The sequence below is a fragment of the Pituophis catenifer genome, unplaced genomic scaffold, assembly GCF_029215685.1.
Source record: "Pituophis catenifer annectens isolate HBS135680 unplaced genomic scaffold, rPitCat1.0.hap2 SCAF_8, whole genome shotgun sequence".
Lineage (NCBI taxonomy): Eukaryota > Metazoa > Chordata > Lepidosauria > Squamata > Colubridae > Pituophis > Pituophis catenifer.
In genome coordinates, this window is record NW_027256888.1 from 12,792,344 (window position 1) to 12,814,008 (window position 21,665).

The window sequence follows — 21,665 nt, forward strand, 5'->3', positions numbered from 1 at the left end:
AGCTGATAATATATAAAGCTAATTAACAGTTGCCCTTCAGGTAGCTTTGAGCAGGTCACCTTACCATTGCAGACCGTACAACTTACCTGGCACTCCAGTCAGCTGTTTGATGGCTAGTGGTGATGACAATGAACTTGGCAACTGTGAAGATTCGAGTTCGAAAAATGCCAGCATGCCACATAAGGCTACTTGGTGAACCGTACACAGCCTGGGGTCAATACCTTGTGCAGAACTGTTTTACCATGACCAGCATGTTGACAATGTATTTATCAATTACAAACTGAATACCATGTTATCACTTAAAAACAAATTGAGTTGAAAGTAAGACACACTAAAGGCAGCATTGAATTTTAAGGTTAATTTCAAGACCAGTATACTGAAACATGTACCTATTTGGTTTCTAACACAGCCACCTACCCTCATGCAGAGGCAATATCTATAGGGCTTCTGTCATCCGTTATTTTACTTTAGCTTTTCTAAGATTCACTTGTATCGCTATGTAAGATCGGAGTATTGAAATGAACATTGAAGGCTTTCCAGTCTAGTTGTCTGCGTGGTGCAGGTATTACACTATTCCAGGCAAATGGCTGCCTTGCTTGAAAAAGCCTGACTAGGTGGCTCAGTGGCTAAGACACTGAGCTTGCCGATCAGAAAGGTTGGCAGTTAGACTCCCTAGTACAGGTCTCCTGCATGAGCGGGGTTGGACTAGATGACCTCCAAGGTCCCTTCCAACTCTGTTACTGTTTAAAACATCTGGTGATGAAGCACCCATGACTTTCCAAGAGGCATGACTTCATTTTGCATAATAGCACACAGGAAAACTACTGAATGCTTGGCTTATAGCACTACTCATCATTTTTAGGTAGTTATATGCAGATTACCGTTTGGCCAAACTGAAGTTAGGCATATGACTTTTAAATTTCATTAAGCTTTACCTTATAATGGGAAGATGTATCTTCAAGAGAATACAAAACTTAGTGCAGTATTAGATATTTTATAGCCACATAGATATTTTATTCTTAGTAGAATTATATGCTGTTCCACCCATCAACTACACATTAAAAATGAGCATCTGTCAATTATTCATAAAAAAGCATTCCTTGTAAAGTTTCGATACAACAGTTGAGCCGCTGGGCTAAGACAGGGAAGATACTGCGATGTCAAGCCAGCCAAGCAACCTTACAATGTTGCTGTTCCATGTGTAAAAATGAAACTCCTGGTCAAAAAGTGGGAGATGTAGATATTGAGATGTATGTATCTATATAACTTGCCTCTTTTTCATTAGATTTCATCCAGTAATTTATTCTAAAACCATTCATTTTGATGGCATTTGTGGTGCTATTAGTGCGTTTAATGTTCAGTTTTAATAATTCCTAATCTGAAAGAGTTTCCAAAATACATAATTTAGTGTTAGTCAGAAAGTTATTTGAACAGAGCCAAACTAAACTGTTTTGTCACTGACATCAAAATAATTCAATGCCATGCTGACATAATTGAAAATCCCCAAAATATTTAGAATTCTGATCACAGTTAAAAATATAAATTTTAACTTTATTGAAAATTAAATATTAGCAAAAGCAAGATTTTTAACCATAACTTTATAAAATGAATCACAATTGAGACAGACATTTGAGAAACTACAAAATGAACCTATTGGCAAGCAGACTGCCATCTTGTGTGTTGCAGTACAATTTGATATGAATAAGGCATGGGAATCTGCATTTTCAAACTTCTGTGTTCCAGAAATTATTTTAAAAAGCATACTTCAGTAGTTCCCAAACATGAACATCTTACATTTAAGAGTACAGTGACACAGCAACAATTTTTTAAAAATTTGTGATTATTTTTCAGAATGCAGACGTACGTAGATTTGATGTGTGTAAATTTAAAAATGATCTTTGTTACTGCGAACCTAGGGTTTTAAGAGAAGACATATTCCAGAAAATATTGGATACACTAGATTTTTCCATCCAATGTTGGAGAAAAAGATCCAAACTGAGGAAGAAATCTGACTCTGAAAATGTCCTCCTGGTACCACCAACCTTAGTTCTTTCTAGCATTAGAAAATATTAAAACGGGGGTTAAGACAGCTCCCTTGACTGTCTCTCATATGCTCCAACTATGGAGGCTTCATCAGACATGAAACAGATGTAGATAAATTATTTCTTACAGAAGTGAGGTCAAGAGAGGTGACCTAGTTCCTCCTCTCAATGGGAGTCCATGAAACCTGTTAAAAGTTTCATCATCAGGGCCCAACAGTTGCTATGTCAGCTTTTTTTGTTATATACTGAATAGATCATTTAATCTTTTAATTAATTCCAAATAACATACACTAGTAGTCATCTATGTCTAATTTTAGTCACACCATACATATAACCCAGTCACAGTGGCAACAGCTTCTTGGAAGTATTTTTCAACTGTTCTTTAACATGGCTCCAAATTCATGTAATAATTTCACAAGAAAATTGTGCCAAATTTACAATTAAATACTTAAAACAATTTGTAGAACTCTGCTCTACAAATAGACAATACATTTAAATAATTGTGCAAATAGCAACAAGATGCTGCTGTAGCTGAGGCAACTTCTGATTTGCAAGATTTTGAGTTCATCTTTAATACTGTAAACTTGAACTGACAAATTTTGAATCTTGCACTTTCCACCATAGTAGTCAGTGGAAATTTTTGACAATAGTATGATACATTCCATTTGTATATAGTGCAAATAAATATTTTACTGCTAGATTAATTGTGTACATGCAATATTAATGGCATCCTTCTAATTGAACAACTATTGATATAGGAAAAATTTTCCTAATAGTTCTCAAATCAGGACTAATAGTGCAAATTCTGCAAGAAAAAAAAAATCAGCTGAAGTTACAGCCATACTGTTATATTAAGGTCCAGGTAATTAATTATTTGGACTGGTCTCTGGAAAAATAGGTCAATATAGCTTGAATTTTTATCAAACGTTCTCTCAAAGACCTCATAGAAAGCACTGAAAGCTGATATTTAGGATCCACAGGAAGAACAGCTAGAAGCCACCAACACCATGCAGGTCCATCAGCTGTTTCCTAAAAAAGAAACCAAATTAAAAGGAAAAAAACAATGTTAAAACTTAGAACATTTAGGACAAAAATAATATAATGATGTGGTTATGTAATTGAGTTTAAAATGAAAATATTTCCTAAATTTAAAAATACAGTCCTCTCGACTATTATTTTTCATAAAATGCAGAAGTAAACTACTTAGCACACTTAAAAAACAAATCTGTTTAAAATGCTAGGTTAAATGTAGTCAGCAAAATTCCAGATCTAATTTTTTAAAAATTAATTAGAATTAATCCAGACTGGATTTTTCCCCGTGCTTTTTCAGTTATGCAGCCTCTCTTTGCACTTCCTCTTTTTGTCTCACCTTCCCTAAATCTGTTAATTTAGTTATTGTATTACTCTCTTTACTAGAAAAACAAGTGAAGGTCACACTGACAATTGTCTAATACTATAGTCGCTAAGTACCTGCAAGTTTTCTTCCTTCTCTGGCATTGGACCAAAGTACTGAAGTATTTGGCTATGAAATTTATTTCTTAAGCTTTGAAACCAGCTACAAGCCTGGTTGTAAACAATATTATGGAGCTCTTGGAGTTTTCTCATCTCACCTTCATCTTTAACCTGCACATCAAGAAAGTATAGTGTAATCACTACATTAAAATTTAGCCATGAAACTGTATACAAATTACACAGCTAACATGGTATATAAAAAATAAAGAGAGTTCAATCTTTACAAATGGAAAGGGAGAGGGGAAATGAATTACAAGGCAGCTCACTTCAAAATATCAGCAAGTAGGATCACAAAGCAAGTTGGTATGGTCAATCATTCAAAGCTTTGAGAACTGAGAATGAGCTACTGGCTTAAGCAGTATTTTCCAACTATTCCTTTCTCAACTGGTTTCTGGATGCCTTTCCTGAATTCACTTAGCAACCTAGTCATTACTGGGCCATGGCTAACTCCTTATCCAGGTGTCAGTTTGATAAGACTTTAAATTCAGTGGAGCAGCTGAGATTCAATGTTTCCTCTGAACTAGGGTTACATTAAGAAAACATGTGAAAACTCACAATGTACAAGGAAATAAATGGGAAGGCATGAAAATGCCATAAAAAGAGATGTCTCCTCAACAAAGGAACTCTGCAGTGAATAATATGTACAACAGGTTTCCAAACACCTTTAGGGCAAACATACTTTAGAAATTTTGAAAACATGGCAGCTTCACTTATAAATTGATTCATGAGGATATAGCATGTGATAAAATGCATTTTACCAGAAAAAAAATTCCAAAATTGTTTGCCAATATCTCCATATAATTCTTAAAGCACCATCTACCACTTCTGCATACATCTGACTTTTTTTACACGCAGGTAAATAAGTTTCATGGCAAAACATCAGCCAGTAAAACTGGCCATTATTTTTATTTTCTAACAGTAGTGATGTGTCTGTGATGACTGGAAACAAAGAACCATCAAAATACCTCTCTCAGTTGGATTCCTGAGGTAAGTTGTACAGAGGAATCTAACTCTCCCATTAAAAGTAAGAACTGAAAGATTTGGGTGGAAGAACGTATCAAAATGACTCTCTTTTTATATCCATATATATCAGTCAGAATGTCTATTTTATGTAATAGTAACAGCTAATAATATAAGACCAATCTGGACCAGTTATTATTACTACAAAGAACTAGTTCAGCTAGAAGGTTGTTCTTTATATTGAACAAGTTACTTGACTCCCTAGTAACAAATGAGGAATATTGTCCAAAAATTAAGTTGAACCTTGAACAAATTTGTTTTTGAAGCATATTCAAAAAACAAAGCCTGATTATCCCCTACACAATAATCCGGTAAAGAGATTTCTAAAGTGAAAAAAGTGGTATTCAAGTTGAAACTTTGTCTCATCAACATAAAGTTTTATCCTTTAAATACAGAGAAATGCTAACCTCAAACTCCCCCCCCCCAAAAAATTAAATAGTTATTGAATTTTGAAGCACTATATCATTGGAAAAGGTTAAGTCCTAACCATTCATTTAGCTATGATGGTGCTGAACAAATGATCCTTTTGACTTGTTTTCAAAATCCTGGCTCTCCCAGCATCCCTGAAACCATGATCACAGCACTTGGGACCCAACTCACAATGTTGCAGTGAACTAGTTTCGCATTATTGTGATATCCAATGTTCTCTGTTGGCTTCCCACAAGCAGTCTATGAAGAAGCAGTCACAATCATGTGACATCCTTGCTTAAAACCCCAAGTGATCCTTGTTCAATGATGGCAACCAGGATTGTTGCAATTGTGGTAAAAAGTGTGGTTATGTGATATTACTATTTATGACATTTCTTAGTGATAGAAATTCCAGTTCCAATTGCCATCATACCTCAAGGACTGCACCTGTGTTTGTTTGTATAGCCTACATTAAGTTGTGTTACTAAAATTATCAATACAGATAGTCCTTGACGACCAAAGATACAATAGCACTGGAAAAAGTGGCTTATGACCATTTTTCACTTACAACTGTAGCAGCGCATGATCACATGATCAAAATTAAGATGCTTGGCAACTGGTGTATATTTATGACAGTTGCAGGGTCCCGGAGTCATGTGATCACCTTTTCTGACCTGACAAGCAAAGTCAATGGGGAAGTCAGATTCACTTAACAACCATTACTAACGTAACAACTGCAGTGATTCTCTTAACAACTGTAGCAAGACAGGCCATTAAATGGGACAAAACTCACTTAACAACTTAGCTTAGCAACAGAGATGTTGGGCTCAATTGTAGTCATGAGTTGAGGACTACCTGTATAGTTTCAAACTGGGAAAAGATCTGATTGTTGTAGCCAAGAAGGATCTTATAATTCCCTATAAAATCTATTTCCATGATTTCTTAAGGAACATCCAAATAATCTACTTGGTCCCAACAAAAATGAAGCAGCATTTTGAGAAATAAGAGCATGTCAGGCTGCTGCTTTAGTTTGCAGCGTGCTAATTCTCTTTATTACTTTTTTAAATGAAAAGAACCCTGGATTGTAAGGCCTTTCGCACAAGTTATTCATGGTTGAGTCACCTCCTGCTTGGACTATTGCAATGTGCATTAGATCAGGGGTCCCCAACCCCCAACCCCTGGGCCATGGACCAGTACTGATAGGAACCGGGCCGCACAGCTGGAGTTGAGCAGTGGGTGGGTGAGCGAGGGAGCAAGCAAAACTGAAATCTTCCCCACCCCATGCCAAAAAGTTTGGGGACTGCTCTTAAAGGTCATTCATAAGCTACTTGGCCAAAAAGTAGCTAATGAGTTAGTTGGGAAGTTCCTATGTTTGTTCATGGCACATCTCAGCTTTGTGAGCTGTCCTGGCTAGTGGTGGGTTTTCTGGTGTGATTGGTCCCTTTTGCCTGTTTACCTACATGTCTACCTTTCTGCTCTCATTGCCTATACTGTAAGACTTAGAGGTTGGTGCCCTTCAGCTCTATTTGATCTCCATAGCCAACCATGTCAATGAGTAACTCTGGGTGATGTACACCCTAAAGCATAAATACCAAAACAACTGACACCAGGTGTACAAGCATTGTCATCCAGTGACATCTAGGAGACATGTTTTCTCTGCAGCTGCACCTATCTATTCCCCCTGGGCTCCATATGGCTCCACCCTGCTGTAAAAACATGGCTCTTTTAGCAGGTTGATAACCCTGCTCAAGATATGCTCCGGGACAATGCTGTTCACTTTCATGGTTTTGACTAAGCTGGTTTATTCTTTCCTCAATTTTCTTTAGCTGAAATGTAGCTTTTAATTCAAAAATATATGTAGGCAACAAAATAAAGTATGGCCTTTAGATTCCAAAAATATTCAACAAATCTCACTATCAAAAATTATTATATCCTAAAAAAGGATACTATCTTGTTACTGGTTAATGAATTAATCAAGAAGCACATAATTACTATATTACATATTTGTTACTATTTTGATAACTGTATTTGAGCATAATTGGTTTCCTTTGCAATATGTTCTATATTTATGCATTTTATATTTATTTAAATACATGTTTCTGAGATGTCTGTATCTTTCACAAATCCTCATAGGGATCCATGGCCCAAAACATTTAAGAACTTCTGCCCTCTATAAACAAAAAATTAAATCAATAACTTACTAACATAGGATCTAAATGGAATTCTATATACTATCATTCACTGAAAGAATCCCTCCCTTCCTCCTGTAAAATTAAGGGAACGCTGCACATTGAACTAGGGCTGCAATAGTCAAGGTGTCTTCTTGTAGAGGCAAAAATAGATGTTTTATGTACCTTTATATCTTCTAAATCCTCAATGTCTGCAGTGCAATAACCATCCTTCATCCCTCTTCGAATAACTCGGAATCTCTTTAATCCAATTGTGTCGACAACCGATCGCCCATCTGGCAGATAGTCAAGATTTCTAATGTACAACATGCAGCCAAAATCTGCAAATCTACAAGAAAGGGATACTGTTGTCAACGGCCAGCTTAAAAATAGTTTTATACATTTTGGTTTTGTGATTGTGAATATAAACCTACCCATTTTGGGGGTCATGTACACACATCCCAAATTGTTTTGTTCCAGTTTCTACACTTCTTCGAATCATCAGTCTATATCTTGGCTCAAACACATGGAGGGGGCAAGGCACAGTTGGGTAGGCCAAAGTACAAACAAAGATAGGGACGTTCCTGGTCAAGCTTAAAACAGAACGCAGAAAAGAAAATGTTAAAATTAGAATTCTACCGTGCAGGAAGATTTAACTCAAGATATCTCATTCCTTGCTAATATCCTTTCCCCCAACATTATCTTATATCCTTGTGCATTCTCTTCAAAGTGAATGGACCACTAGTCCAAAGCACACTCTGCCAAATTGTGGCTTCGAATGGACTATCATTCAACTTGTAAAATTATAGATAGCACTATTTTTCCTTATATTAAATACGTAGTGATTATTTTCTCCATAGTCTGCTGCCTATTAATTCTTATATAATCATAAACCCTGTCAGTAACTTAACGAAAGCCTTACAATTAACATATTATTAACAAAGAATGTTAAAAATCTTATTCCACTTAACTCCATAAATGGATGTTTTCATTACTAAAATTTTTCAGTTTGGATTTGTAGTAAAAATTTACATATTATTCTGTATGATTACTAACCATGACTATTTATTCTTTGTTCTAAATGTCTGTTAACAAGCTTCATTGCACACAAAAGCATGTACACTCACACACATACACATACCTTGAGAGTTCAGCTATTTCTTCGTCATTAATTCTTTTTCTCTCAGATAATTCAGTAGGCAAATACTTCAATATTAGTTCTTCTAGCAACTGTGTAGTGCTGTATTCCCCACGTGCCAAAAACTAAATGAAAAATAAATTGTTAAGCCATTATAATTTCTTAAATAAAAACTGCAGGTTTTTTTCATATCATTTATTTTTCCTATCTTTCCAACTACCTATTCCTTTTAGTATCTTATGATTATCACTTTGTTGTGGTATCTTATGATTTATGTTGATTACTTTTATTTAGTATCCTATGACTATCACAGAGTATCCTTGTGTCCAATCACACTTGGCCAATAAAGAATTCTAATTCAGTTTCAAAGAATTAAGCAGAAAACAGCTGACCATACTGACCTTCATCTCTTGCTCTTTTTATACATTCAGAGAAATATATCATGTTAAATGAGAGTGTGAATGGATTTTTCACTGTGGGTGTGGGTATCTCCTAAGCATAAGTGTCCTTTCAACCAACACGGGTTTGCAAACAAGAAACTCATGGTCCAACACTTCCTTGCCCTGTTTTTAGAAATCCACAGAAATATCTGCTAGCATCTACTCTTTCACTTGCCAAAATTCTGGTACCCAAGGCTTGCATATATATGCAGCTCTTGGATGTAAGGGAAGAATAGCAGCAGTGATGGTCCATAACAAATGTGAAATGCTGTGTCAGAAACAGAATGGTACTGGCAGTCTGCATTCTGCCATCTCATCTCCATCTATCACCCCTTCTGACACAAATTAGCTGTGACTTGTGATCAGCTGCACTGGCTCCCGGTGGTCCTCCGGGTGCGATCCAAGGTGTTGACCTTTAGAGCGCTCCATGGTTTAGGGCCTGGATATTTACGAGACCGCCTTCTGCCACCAAGAGCCTCCCACCAACCAGTACGCTCCCACAGAGGGGCTCCTCCGGGTGCCGTCGGCCAAACAATGTCGACTGGCGGCCCCCGGGGGAGAGCTTTCTCTGTGGGAGCACTTGCCATCTGGAACGAGCTCCCCCCGGAGATATGGACGATTCCGGACTTACATACTTTCCATCGGGCCCCCAAACTTTTTTATTTCATCAAGCCGGGCTGGCCTAATCTCTCCATTGTGTAATTTTAATTTGAATTTTTAAATGGGGGATTTTAACTGTCGGGCCAAATTGTGTAATATATTTTTAAATTGTTTTTAAATTTTGTATTTGATGTTTTTTACTTCTGGCTGTTCACCGCCCTGAGTCCTTCGCGAGAAGGGCGGTATATAAATTTAAATATTAAATTAAATTAGATTTCTTTATGGATATGCATCCAAGTCCTGCAGCTGACCACTAATTTCTCTAATTCTTAGATTATCTGATTGTTCCAAGGCACTTGCTTCCACTTGTATGTTCCAAGGCACTTGCTTCCACTATACATATGTGACTGCATAGTAATATATAGTGCTCAAGCAAGGCCTGGATTAAGCAACAACACTGGCATTAGCTGGAAATAGAATATAATTTCTTTTAATGAAATGTCCTCATGCTGAGAAACTCTGTTCACTCTTGCTATTAATTCCCCAATTTTATGAAAAAGATGTAAAGGCGGTTCATAACTAAAAATCAATGATATTTTAGTATGTATTGTATTTTATTTTAATATGTAATGATAGTATTTAATATGCAGTACTCATTTTTACTTATTTAAAATAGTAAATGTGATAACATTCTTACATGTTAAAAGTGATTTTGGAGATTCTTAAAATACTATGAGATCTTGATAAAACTTGTCAGGAAAAAAGACATGTTTTATATTAATCTACAGTCTTTCTTACATTTTTAATAGGAAGATGTTGCAAATGGAAGCCATTTCTATTCACAGAATAAATGGTTATTACAATTCCACCAGTGTTTTTCAGCTTTTAATTAAAAATTTGCTTTATGATACTGTTTCCCCGAAAATAAGACCCAACTGAAAAATAAGTCCTAGCATGATTTTTCAGGATGCTCGTAATATAAGCCCTATCCCCCAAATAAGTCCCAGTTAAGATTGTCAGCCAGATAGATGCTTTTAGTACCGTATTTTCCCCAAAATAAGACCTAACCAAAAAATAAACCCTAGCGTGTCTTTCGGAGCAAAAATTAATATTAAGACTCGGTCTTATTTTCAGGGAAACACAGTATTGAAAATAAAATATCTTGTCCAGAAGACAAGACCCTATAGTGGATAAAAAATTGACTGCTATATATGCTTGAAGAAAGGTTCCTTCTTGGTTAGCACTCATGTAATTTGGAGGATCACCCAATGAAGAATATAGATTTAAGTATGTTTCACGTATGTTGACTTGGAGACTTTTCACCTCTCAGCATATGTTAAAAGAGGGCAGAACTGAGACAAAAAAGGGAACAATTTTTATTTGGGAAAAAAATAATTTGTATCCACACATCTTCATCTCTGACTTGTTTGTAGTCTTGTTACCTTTGGAACTGCAGAACAGAGTAAATAAATAATATGAAGCAAAGGTGAAGAAGGTTGTAGCCCTGTTATCTGAGATACTCTGAAGATCCATATTCTTCCTCCGATAGCTCACATTTTCCTTCAATAACGTGATAATGATAAAAATAAGCCCTAGTGCATCTTTTGGAACAAAAATTAATATAAGACCTGGTCTTATTTTCGGGGAAACACGGTAGATGCATCTTATAAATGTTCATAAAAAGCATTACCTCTTTTAAGTTTTCTTTACAGAGGGGACACTCTGGAGCATGGTCCAAACAGCGTTGTAAACATTTCTTGCAGAATGTATGGCCACAAGGTGTTGTCACAGGATGAAGGAAAAGCCTAAAAAAATGTTGCAAATTTTAGTGAATTATCATTAAGATGCAAATACAAATGAAGGATGCACACAAAAACTGTTACTAAAGATAATTCTCCACTTATGACTAGAATTGCTCCTGCTGTTAAGCAAGACATTTTTTTACGACCTTAATTGCCACAGTTAAGTGAATCATTACAGTTGTTAAGTCAGCCACACGGTGTTAAGTGAATCTGGATTCTTCATTGACTTTGCTTGTCAGAATATCACAAAAGGTGATCACATTAATCCAGGATATCACAACCAATGTGAGTCAATTGCCAAGCATCTGAATTTTAATCATGTGACCATTGAGATGCTGCAACAGTTGTAAGTGTGAAAACTGGTCATAAGACATTTTTTTCAGTGCCGTTGTAACTGTGAACAGTCACTAAATGAAGTATTGTAAGTCGAGGACTATCTGTATTTATTAGCAAGTTAGAGACAGGGAACATTTCAACTAGCAATTTTATTTTATTTTACTTTATTTGTGTCTTTGAATCAATCAGTGCTGATTCCTGGAGACTGTCTGTACAAGTCCCTCCAGTTTTCTTGTTAAGAATTCAGAAGTTATTGCCATTGCCCAATTTCAATTTAGCCTGATGCCTTAACCGCTATCCCAAACTGGTTCTCCAGCAAAGAAAGCCAGAAATCAGAAACTTTTATAGATGTATTAAGCCAATTTTCTTTCATTTCAAGCCGAAAATAGGTGGATAGTATGCTAATATTATTTATGAGTGTCATTCTGAGGACTTCTAATACTGCTAATAATTGCTAAGCAAACATTTTAAAGAAATCTAGCCAACTAAATATGGTTAGAACTTACTTCTGAAACTTCACCTTATTTTGCAATCTTATTAAGGGATTTTGAACAAATCATGAGAACATTTTCATAAAGAAATGATTTTAGTAGCTTCTGTGCACTGAGTTTAATATTAACACTTCCTACTATATACCATGATAAAAAGACCATAAATGTTGAATTCAGACTGTATTACCTCAAACACAATGAGCACTCAAAATCTGTTACATCAACCAAATTTTCTGGAACTATTCCACAGGTGATTGAAAAGGTAGCATTCCCTTTTGGAGTTTCTAAACAAATTAAAACATGAAATAGTGCATAACTCATAAAACAATACATGTGACTAAATATTTATTTTCTTGTATCCGTCTTCACAAATAGTAGCAAATAGTTTGTTCGGAAAAAGGCAACTTCCTCTCAAAATAAGTACCTTTCTCTTGGCCAGAAAGCAATGGTTCAGAAGATACTCTTTTTAATACATCGTCTTTGGCATCTTTTTCTACTGAATCAAGAGAATTTGCAGACTGGGCATGTTGCAAACTTCCTCCAACAGTGTCTAGTGTAACTTGTGGCTCTTCTAAGACCTATATGAAGAAACAAAAATTAACCTTATCTCTTTGATATTTGATAATGAAATGGCAACTAATATTCCATTACCAGATTCAGTTTTCAGTATTCTATCTTTATTTCTTGAACATATGTACTGACCATTTCAATTAACTAACATATTGAACTTTAGTTAAGCAGCATTAAAATATTTTCAAGACACAAACATACATGGAACACAAATCTAAAACCAGTTCCAGTGATCTTCATAATTATTTTGCATGAGAATATTACTTACTGACACTGGGGTGAGCTGAAAACAATCATATGAGTCTTCCATTTCAAATGCAGAGCTGTGTTTAAGTTGTTTACTTCGAATATATGAAATATTTAAAGCAGATTCTTTCAATGTCTCACTAATGTTTTCTGGTGACAGCAAATTACGCAATATCTATAAAATTGACATTAAGGAATAAAATATGACTACTACATTTAGTAAATAACACAAATAGATTTCTTCAATATTGTCCCAGTATTTAGACATTAAATAGTTCATAATTCTCCCACTGAATCTGAAAGAAGTCTGAGTAACCAACAATTATTTATCTTAATGTTACTCCATTGTGTAATGCTACTCCGCACATACTTTTAGTTACAATTTTCTGATGACATTTTGTTTGAATATTAGTTATCTATAACATTAATTCAAATGAAAGCAGTAGTTGCATAACAGTATATAACAGAGAATATAATTTCCAGATTTTGTCAGAGGGTTTTGATGACATACAGATTTTTGGTAGCCTAAATACATTTCTTGGACTCTTACAAAAATTTTCCCCTAAAACCATTCCCCATCTCAACAGCATGAAAATCTCTGTTTTATTATTATTTTCAGTCATGATCTGCCTCCTTTCCAAACTAATTTCTTAAAAAAAAATAACTGACCATAAAAGATATTTATAAGAATATGTAAGTACCTTTTTTGCTTCTACTTTTGCTAAAACAAATCCTTCATCAAGGGATAGGCATTGAAGAAAGACCTTTAAGGCGTCTTCTACTGAACCAGCATTATTAAGTATTGTTGCTCTTCTGAAATATACCTGCAAGATAATTTTATGTATTAATATAAGACACATTTATTGTGATTGAATTTGCTATACAAACCTAATCCTAAGCATGTTTTTTTCTGAAGCTACTAATACTTCCTGTTACTAGGTTTAAGTTTGTTTTTAAAAACATTTGCTAGATTCGCTGATGCTAAAACTAGAACTAAAATAAACCATACAGACATGAAGCTAATGGGAAACAATAATATACTTCATTACTTATAGAGGAAATATTTTGCTCCAATTTTAAAATATATAATTACATCTGCTTTATTTTATTAAGCATTTAAGAAAAGGTAAGAAGGAAAAATAAAGCATAAAGTGGATAAAGAGTGAATATACAAGAATAGTATTAAATTTTAAATATTTATTAGTTGATTAGTTTTTAATAACAGATTACACTGTTTTAAAAATTACAAATCACTGTAAGAATCCAAGTAACAGAAGTATCAATAGCAATAATTAATGCATATAAATTTAAAAATGAGATTAAGTATTAGTGTTTTCTATCCAAGTAACTGAAGACTTCATATTACGAAAAACCAAAATTTCAGATGTGATACAAGCTGTACATAAAGTTATAATACCAAAATGGTTTCCAATTTGGGATTAAATTCTGTATCAGATTTATATTTGAAATACAAAGTTATTGTGGATATTATAGTGCATACTCCCAGGGCTTAATTAGCAATTTTTCTGCAGAAATAACTGGGTTCCAACAAGAAACTTACAGTATCCTTACAATATTTACAATATATAAAGCTAATTTGGTATATTTTGTTTGCATATCAGGTTTAGTTATACCGTATTTATTTTAAAAAATATTATGTTGGGAAATTGAACTTCTTAAATTTGTTTCATTCTATTAAAAATAATTCCCAAAATTGTTGAGCTTTACTTCATTGCCAGCAGCTACAACAAAACAGTGCAACATAGCCATTATTTTCCAACAATTTTTGAAAATGAACTCTCCATTTTAGCAATTAGTACCAGAGATAAAACATCTTAGGTGCTGTCTAAGTATAACATTCAGTATAAATTTATTTTTTTTCTTCCACTGAAATTTCCATTGCTGTATATCAATTGCTATATTGAAATTCTGTATCCATTTAATCATGCAGTCTTTAACATATTTTGTTTCTGCTGTTGGTTTCATCCACAATTTATAAAGAAAACCCAGCAAATGATATGAATTTTGTCTTATGAAACTTATCATTAAATGCTGACCACATGGAATAATACTTTTCAGTACATCAACTAACAGTCATTTCAGAAACAGGAACTGAATAAATACAGTAGGTCTAAGGTTGTATATTTGGACTTATATATATTTCTTTTCAGTACAGAACAGTAAAACAAGTTTACTCTGTGATAGATAAAACTCTAGTTCTTCATATAGTGATATGTATAAATTTTGGATATATAATTTAAAAGTATATTCACATTAGATATAAAAATTCATGACCACATGTAACTGCCCTTTGTATGGCATTTCAGGCAGATGTCTCTGACGCATGAACTAAAATTCCTGTTTCTGCCATGAATTGAGCATATATAGCCTATAAACCAAAGAGAGGAACAGAATGTTTGCAAGTTTCCTGTCAAAGCATGACCTTTTGAACCTTCCTATATAATATACAAGTCATAATGCTTCTTTCATTGCTTTAGTAACTATCAGGGAGGTTAAGGAAACATCAGTCACAAATTACACAGCATTTTTCACCTTTGCAAATCTTTATATTCTTAATAATGCAAACTAAGCTACAGAATACAGTACTTGTAGTTTACACATTTAAACATCCTTTACTTCAGAATCTTCCAGAATCTTCTCTTGCACATTGACTTGACATTATATGTAGGTAGTTCTCAACTTATAACCATTCTTTTAGAAACTGTTCTAAGTTACAATGGTATTGAAAAAAAATGACTTAAGACCAGTCGTCACACTTAATGACTACCACAGCATCCCCATGGCCACATGATCAAAATTTGAGTGTTTGGTAACTGGCATGTGTTTACCATGGTTGCTGCACCCCAGGGTCATGGTGATTGCCAGCTGGCTTCTAACAAGGGAAGTCAATGCAAACAACCATATGATTCACTTAACTGCAGTGATTTGCTTAATAACTGTGGCAAAAAAGTCATAAAACTGGGTACGACTCACTTAACCACCTTGCTTAGCAACCAAAATTCTGGTTCCAATTGTGGTAAGTCAAGGACTACCTGTAATATGTCCAGACACTGGCCATTTCTTTTGTAGAATTAAGGATGAAGAACCATTGAGCCCAATTTCAGATACTTCAAGTTTAGGTCAAACATCCTTACAATTGCTTCCAGAACAAGAGGATTCTCTAATCTATGGGTTGGATATAGTCAAAAGGTTTTTTCTTACAGGGGAGCCTTCGCTGATCCTGTGTCTTTTCCCATTGCTGATTTGGTTTATTTGATTATCTGATTATATTTTTTGATTATCTACCCTGTAAAAGATTTGTGTCATTGCCATAATTCTGTAGGACCCAGAAAATGTTGCCAAGAGTATGGGTTTCAAACTGTTTGAGGCTGCAGGGACCTGTATATTAAACATACAAAAATCCTGGAGCCCTTGATGAAGAAGTTGAGGTAATTCCATGAGAGACTATAGGTTTTTAAAAATGATTTAAATACAGCCATTTTTATCACTAGAACTTTGATCAGAGGCTCTGGGATTCTTTTTTCCCTTTAACCTGCAGATCCGCGCAGCCTGAAAAAGCTTGAAACCCATATTGGGAAATGTTTTCTGCATCTTACAGAATGGCAGCAATGATACAGATATTTTCCAAGAAATATGCATTATACTTACTTTAAAAACAATTTTAAAAATCCCAAAACAAAACAAAACAAAACAAAACAAAACAAAACAAAACAAAACAAAACCAGAAGTACTTTTGGGCATAATTTATTATTTCTTATGTTGGCCTCTTAGATACATTATGGAAAAATACAGAACCCTATGCTAAGTAAGTAACTTCATTTGGGTTTATACTTACCTCAGGCCAATTTGGCATTTTAGCCGTAACAGCATTCAGTTCATCTAGTGCAGATTTATATTCTTGAAGACTAGCATAAGATTCAGCTCTGTAAATTCGTAACATTAAATCACCGGGATCTAAAAGAAATACACACATATTTAGAACACAGTTTACCGAACCCAATTGTAAAACTCTGTAATTTAAACAGCATATGTAATATAAACATAGAGAGCTAGTATGATCTAGTGATTCAGACAGTGAGTTCTAATCCCGCTTTAGGCTTAAAAGCCGGCTGAGTGACTTTAGGCCAATCACTCTCTCTCAGCCCATGATGTCAAGGCTTGGGTGACAATCCCTATCACACCCACTGGATCAACATTTGACTGATCTGAAAAGCAGCCTTGCACCTGTGAGGAAAAATAAGAAAAAAGTAATATAAACCTACAGAACAGATATTCAGATGGTAAAATAATCATGCAGGAAAAGGCCTCTATGATTGAAGAAGTAGATAGTAATTTTCATAAGATCATATGTAAATATATTTCTTAATGAATTAAAAAGCAGAGAGGGCATAATTCAATGCTTCCTGTTTTTTTTTTTCAGCAGTACATTTTGTAACTGATTGTTCCATAAAACTGTTACTTACAAATACAAAAAAAGAACAGCCAAAATCAATGCAACTTTTGATTAAAAGTTTACTAATCTTCATTTTAAAGGCGATTTGCTTATGGCAGGGATGTAAGTTAGGAAAGAACCATGCTATAATTGTATCGCCAATGTCATGGGAAGTTGTGACATTGTAAAGAAACAAAAGCACATAATTTTAAAAGAACCCTGAAGTGCTAATTGTAAGAAGCACAAGAGTTCTTTTTCTTTTTAAAAAAAATAGCAACTTAAATACATTTGCAAAGAATTTTTTTTAAAAACTCCTTTGTTCATTTCTCCAAACTGAACCTAGGCATAATCAATTACATTACCAGATTACATATTTTTGTCTTTCTTTTCTAATGTGTGAGTAATGATGAGGGGAAAATGAAATTACATTAATATTCAAACATTTTTCTAATAAGGTCACATCAAAATCTGCACTCAATGATTCTATATGAAGAAAGCAATGCAAAGGCAGCACAATTGCCGTCTTGGTGATACAACTTTAGTCAATAACTTGGAGCAATTTTTAAAACTGTCATAAGGCTTTATTACTCACACTTGGAATCTTATTGTGTTAATGCACAATAAGAAAAAGCATTTAGAATAGAGCTGAAGTCCTTTATAACTGACCTCTTAAGACTTGGTGTTTACAACTTCTGTTGATAAAGTCCGATGCTAGATTATGTAAACAAGGAGCATTTTTAAATTATTATATTCTATTGTATTAAACTTTTACAAATTAACTTATAGTATGCTTTTGCATTAGTTTACTGCTACTCTGCTCCATGCATATTAAGTCAGACTGCAGACTTTTACTGCAGTTATTTCTACATCTCTAGATCTACATCTCTAGATTATCTACTAATAACTGTACCTCAGACACTCAGAATCATCCTTTATAAGACATATAAATGCCCTGAATTGAGTGTTTTTAATGCCTTGGAATTCATATATATATTAACTGAGTTCCTTGACAAAACGATCAAGTGCAAAAGATCCCTCCGCAATATGAAGGAATCTAGTTTCAAATTTCAAGTTGAAACTATGCTAACCTGATTAAATTGTTTCTTTTCCTGCATGTTTTAATTTTAGAAAATTGCAATATGAAGCTCACAGAATCTTAAGTACAAAATAAAAACTGAAGAATGTTCATAAAGAATAAGTATGTTTTACACATGTGCACTTAGTCTGTAGTATGAAAAACTATCAGAAAAACAGACAAATTTAGTGTCATGATGGCTACCGGTCTGTATACATAAGGAAATAAAGCAATATAAATATAATTAAGTACCCTTAATATTTTTCACATTGCACTCTAAGTACTTACCATTTAAGAATGCACTAAATTGCTAACTGAATTACACTAATCTCTTGACCTTGGTGTATTCAAATCTTTGCCCAGCAATGTGTTGATGAAAGCCCTATCTGTCTATTTATGATATCACCAATATTATACAATATTTCCCCTTCCACACCCACATTTCCTTATGTAATCAGCACCAGCAGGTGAATTATCTAAACGCTGGAGGGAGGCTGCATATAATCTTCCTTTTCCTAAAATTACTAGGTCACGAGTGATTCATAATCCTCCAAACAGGTATATGAAAAGATTTTCAAGACACTTCCTAAAACATTTTAAATTGTCCATATAAAGATTTCCTTATTTTACAGTGCATACATTCTGGATGGCTTTTGAAATATGATGGCTGTTTCTAGACAATTACAGCACAAAGTAACCTGGCTCTTAGTTGCTACATAATAATGAACATTCTGAAGAAATGTATCTAAGTAAACTTTGCAGCCCATCTGTCCCTGTAAGGAAATAGGAGTGCCAACTTCTGTATCTTCTACAGAATTGTATACAGCCAAGTATAAAACAAATAGCTTTGCTGTGATATTGCTGACACAGCAAGCCGTTTTAGGACAACTACCCTTTCACATCTCACCGTAAATTATTTTATGATTAGCCTTTTTATCTTTGCATATACATTAAGAAAAAACCCGGTGTGTTTTATGCTTCCTGTCTAAAATCGCTATTTCATACAGCAGCCAGCAAAAATACAGGTAGTCCTCAGTTTACGACCATAATTGGCCCAGACTTGATGTTGCTAAGTGAGAAATTTGTTAAATGAGCTTTGCTCCATTTTTACAACTTTTCTTGTCACATTTGTTACGCGAGTCACTGCAGTTGTTAAATTAGTAACCCAGTTGTTAAGCGAATCTGGCTTTCCCCATTGACTTAGCTTGTCAAAAGGTCAAGAAAGACGATCCGCACAACGCGGAGGATGCTGCAACTGTCATAAATATGAACCGGCCGCTAGGCATCCGAATATGAATCACACGGAGATGCTGTTAACAGTTGTAAGTGTGAGAAATGGTCATAAGACACTTCTTCTAACTCTGAACGTTCACTCAAATGAACCGTTGTAAGTTGAGGACTACCTGCACTGGTATCCAAACCTCCTCGAATGGATTTATTGATTGATTGGTTGGTTTGATTTATATGCCGCCCTTCTCCAGAGACTCAGGGCGGCTTACAATGTGTTAAGCAATAGCCTTCATACTTTTCTATATACCTATTTAGTAGGGTTTTCGGGGGCCCCCTAAGCGGTGTTTTTTTTAATACAAAGCCAGTTTATTGCCACCACAATCCGGGTTCTCATTTTACCTACCTTGAAAGGATGGAAGGCTGAGTCAACCTTGAGCCTGGTGAGATTTGAACTTGCAGTAATTGCAGGCAGCTGGTGCTACTTAACAGCACTTTAGTCTGCTGCGCCACCAAGGCTCTTTTTAGATTGAAATTGAATTGATTTATAGATACTTTCACTGAAAAATTAGCTCGGACTTTCCAGCGCAAAAAAAGAAGCAAAAAGAAGGCATTTCATTATTATTACACAACATTAATCCGATGAACATTGCTTCGAGAAGCTCCCGACAACCCGGGGACCCTGCAACCGTCATAAATATGAACCGGTCGTCAGGCATCCGAATATAAATCACGCTACCACACAGATGCTGTTAACCGCCCTAAGTGTGAAAAATGGTCATAAAACACTTCTTGATTCTTGATGAACCTATCTTTTCTTTTATGTACACCGAGAGCATATGCACCAAAGACAAATTCCTTGTGTGTCCAATCCCACTCGGCCAATAAAAAATTCTATCCTATTGTAACTTTGACCGGTCACTCAAATGAACCGTTGTAGGTCGAGGACTACCTGCGCTGGTATCCGAGCCTCCTCGAATGGATTGAAATTGGGATTTATTGGTAGATAACTTTCACTGGAAAAACTTAGCTCGGGCTTTCCACCGCAAAAAAAACACACACACACACACACTAGAAAGGCATTTTCATTATTACACAACATTAATCCGATGAACCAATCTTTGAACTTCGAGAAGCTCCCGACAAGCCGGAGATCTGCAAAGTCCCCGGGGTCACGAAAGCATCCGAGGCTTTGCAAAAGCTCTTTAAATCCGCCCCCGGGGATCCCGGATCCTGTAACCTTCCTCCTCGGGCTCTTTTTCACGATCCACTAAACCCGGGATCGCAAAAACACTCCCCACCCCCCACCCCACTTCACAGCCACAGGATCTGACTCGCAATAGGGGTTATGTGTATGGGAGGGGGGGTTAATATAAAGTTGACGGAGGTGGGGGCTCTCTTATGTCCTTACCCTTTCGGAGCGCCTGGTCGGCGGCTTCCCGAGCCTCACGGGGCCGCCCCTGCCGGAGCAATTCGGCCAGCCGTCGCCACGTCCGAGCCCTGGCGCATTCCTCCGGGAACCACTTCTCCGCCAAGTGAGCCAGGACCACGGCGACCGTGGTGCCCCCCAGCGGGTCCCCGCAGTGCCGGCAACGGGCGTGAAGCCTCTCCCGGAGGCAGCGGCGGCAGTAGGTGTGCCCGCACGGCGCCGTCACCGGCTCGCCCAGGAAGCTGAAGCAACCCCAGCAACGGAAGAGCTCCGAGGGGATTTCCCGCTCGCCGCCAGCCGGGTCGAGAGCTGTCCCGGCGGACACCGCTACCGGCGAGGACGCCATGGCTTCCCTCTTGGGTTTCTTTCCGCCGGGAGGGGAGAGGCTACCTCAGCAGCCACCGCTCGCCGAGCTCTCTGGCCCGGGAATGGGACGGCCGTTGAGCTGGGGGCGTGTCTCTCTCTCTCTCTCTCTCTCTCTCTTTCGGCGCGCGCGCGAGCGCTTCCGGCAGTTCGTTCGTTATTAGCCGTTAGGCGCGCGCGCGCCCCCTCATAGTCTTCTCTTCCCCGCCCCTTCCTCTTTTCCTCCTCCTTTCCCCCCCCCACTTTTTTTTTTTATTTTAAAGCAAGCCGCCGTCTCTCTCTCTCTCTGTTCTCCGCATAATTGGGTACGCCTCCCTGCCCCGCCCTTCTCTTAAGCCAGCGCGA

General features: G+C 36.2%; 1 protein-coding gene across 1 annotated transcript; it reads right to left on the bottom strand.

Moving 5' to 3' along the window:
• Positions 1 to 2,674: 2,674 nt before the first annotated feature.
• LONRF1 (LON peptidase N-terminal domain and ring finger 1) lies at positions 2,675 to 21,406 on the bottom strand. Its single transcript, XM_070948311.1, has 12 exons — positions 20,940 to 21,406; positions 16,630 to 16,748; positions 13,475 to 13,597; positions 12,796 to 12,948; positions 12,382 to 12,535; positions 12,145 to 12,241; positions 11,019 to 11,133; positions 8,292 to 8,413; positions 7,585 to 7,743; positions 7,337 to 7,499; positions 3,513 to 3,665; positions 2,675 to 3,071 (listed from the first exon to the last, which is right to left on the bottom strand). Exons 1-12 carry the CDS (start codon positions 21,301 to 21,303, stop codon positions 2,913 to 2,915), a joined length of 1,881 nt encoding a protein of 626 aa, XP_070804412.1. The 5' UTR covers positions 21,304 to 21,406; the 3' UTR covers positions 2,675 to 2,912.
• Between the last annotated feature and the right edge of the window lie 259 nt (positions 21,407 to 21,665).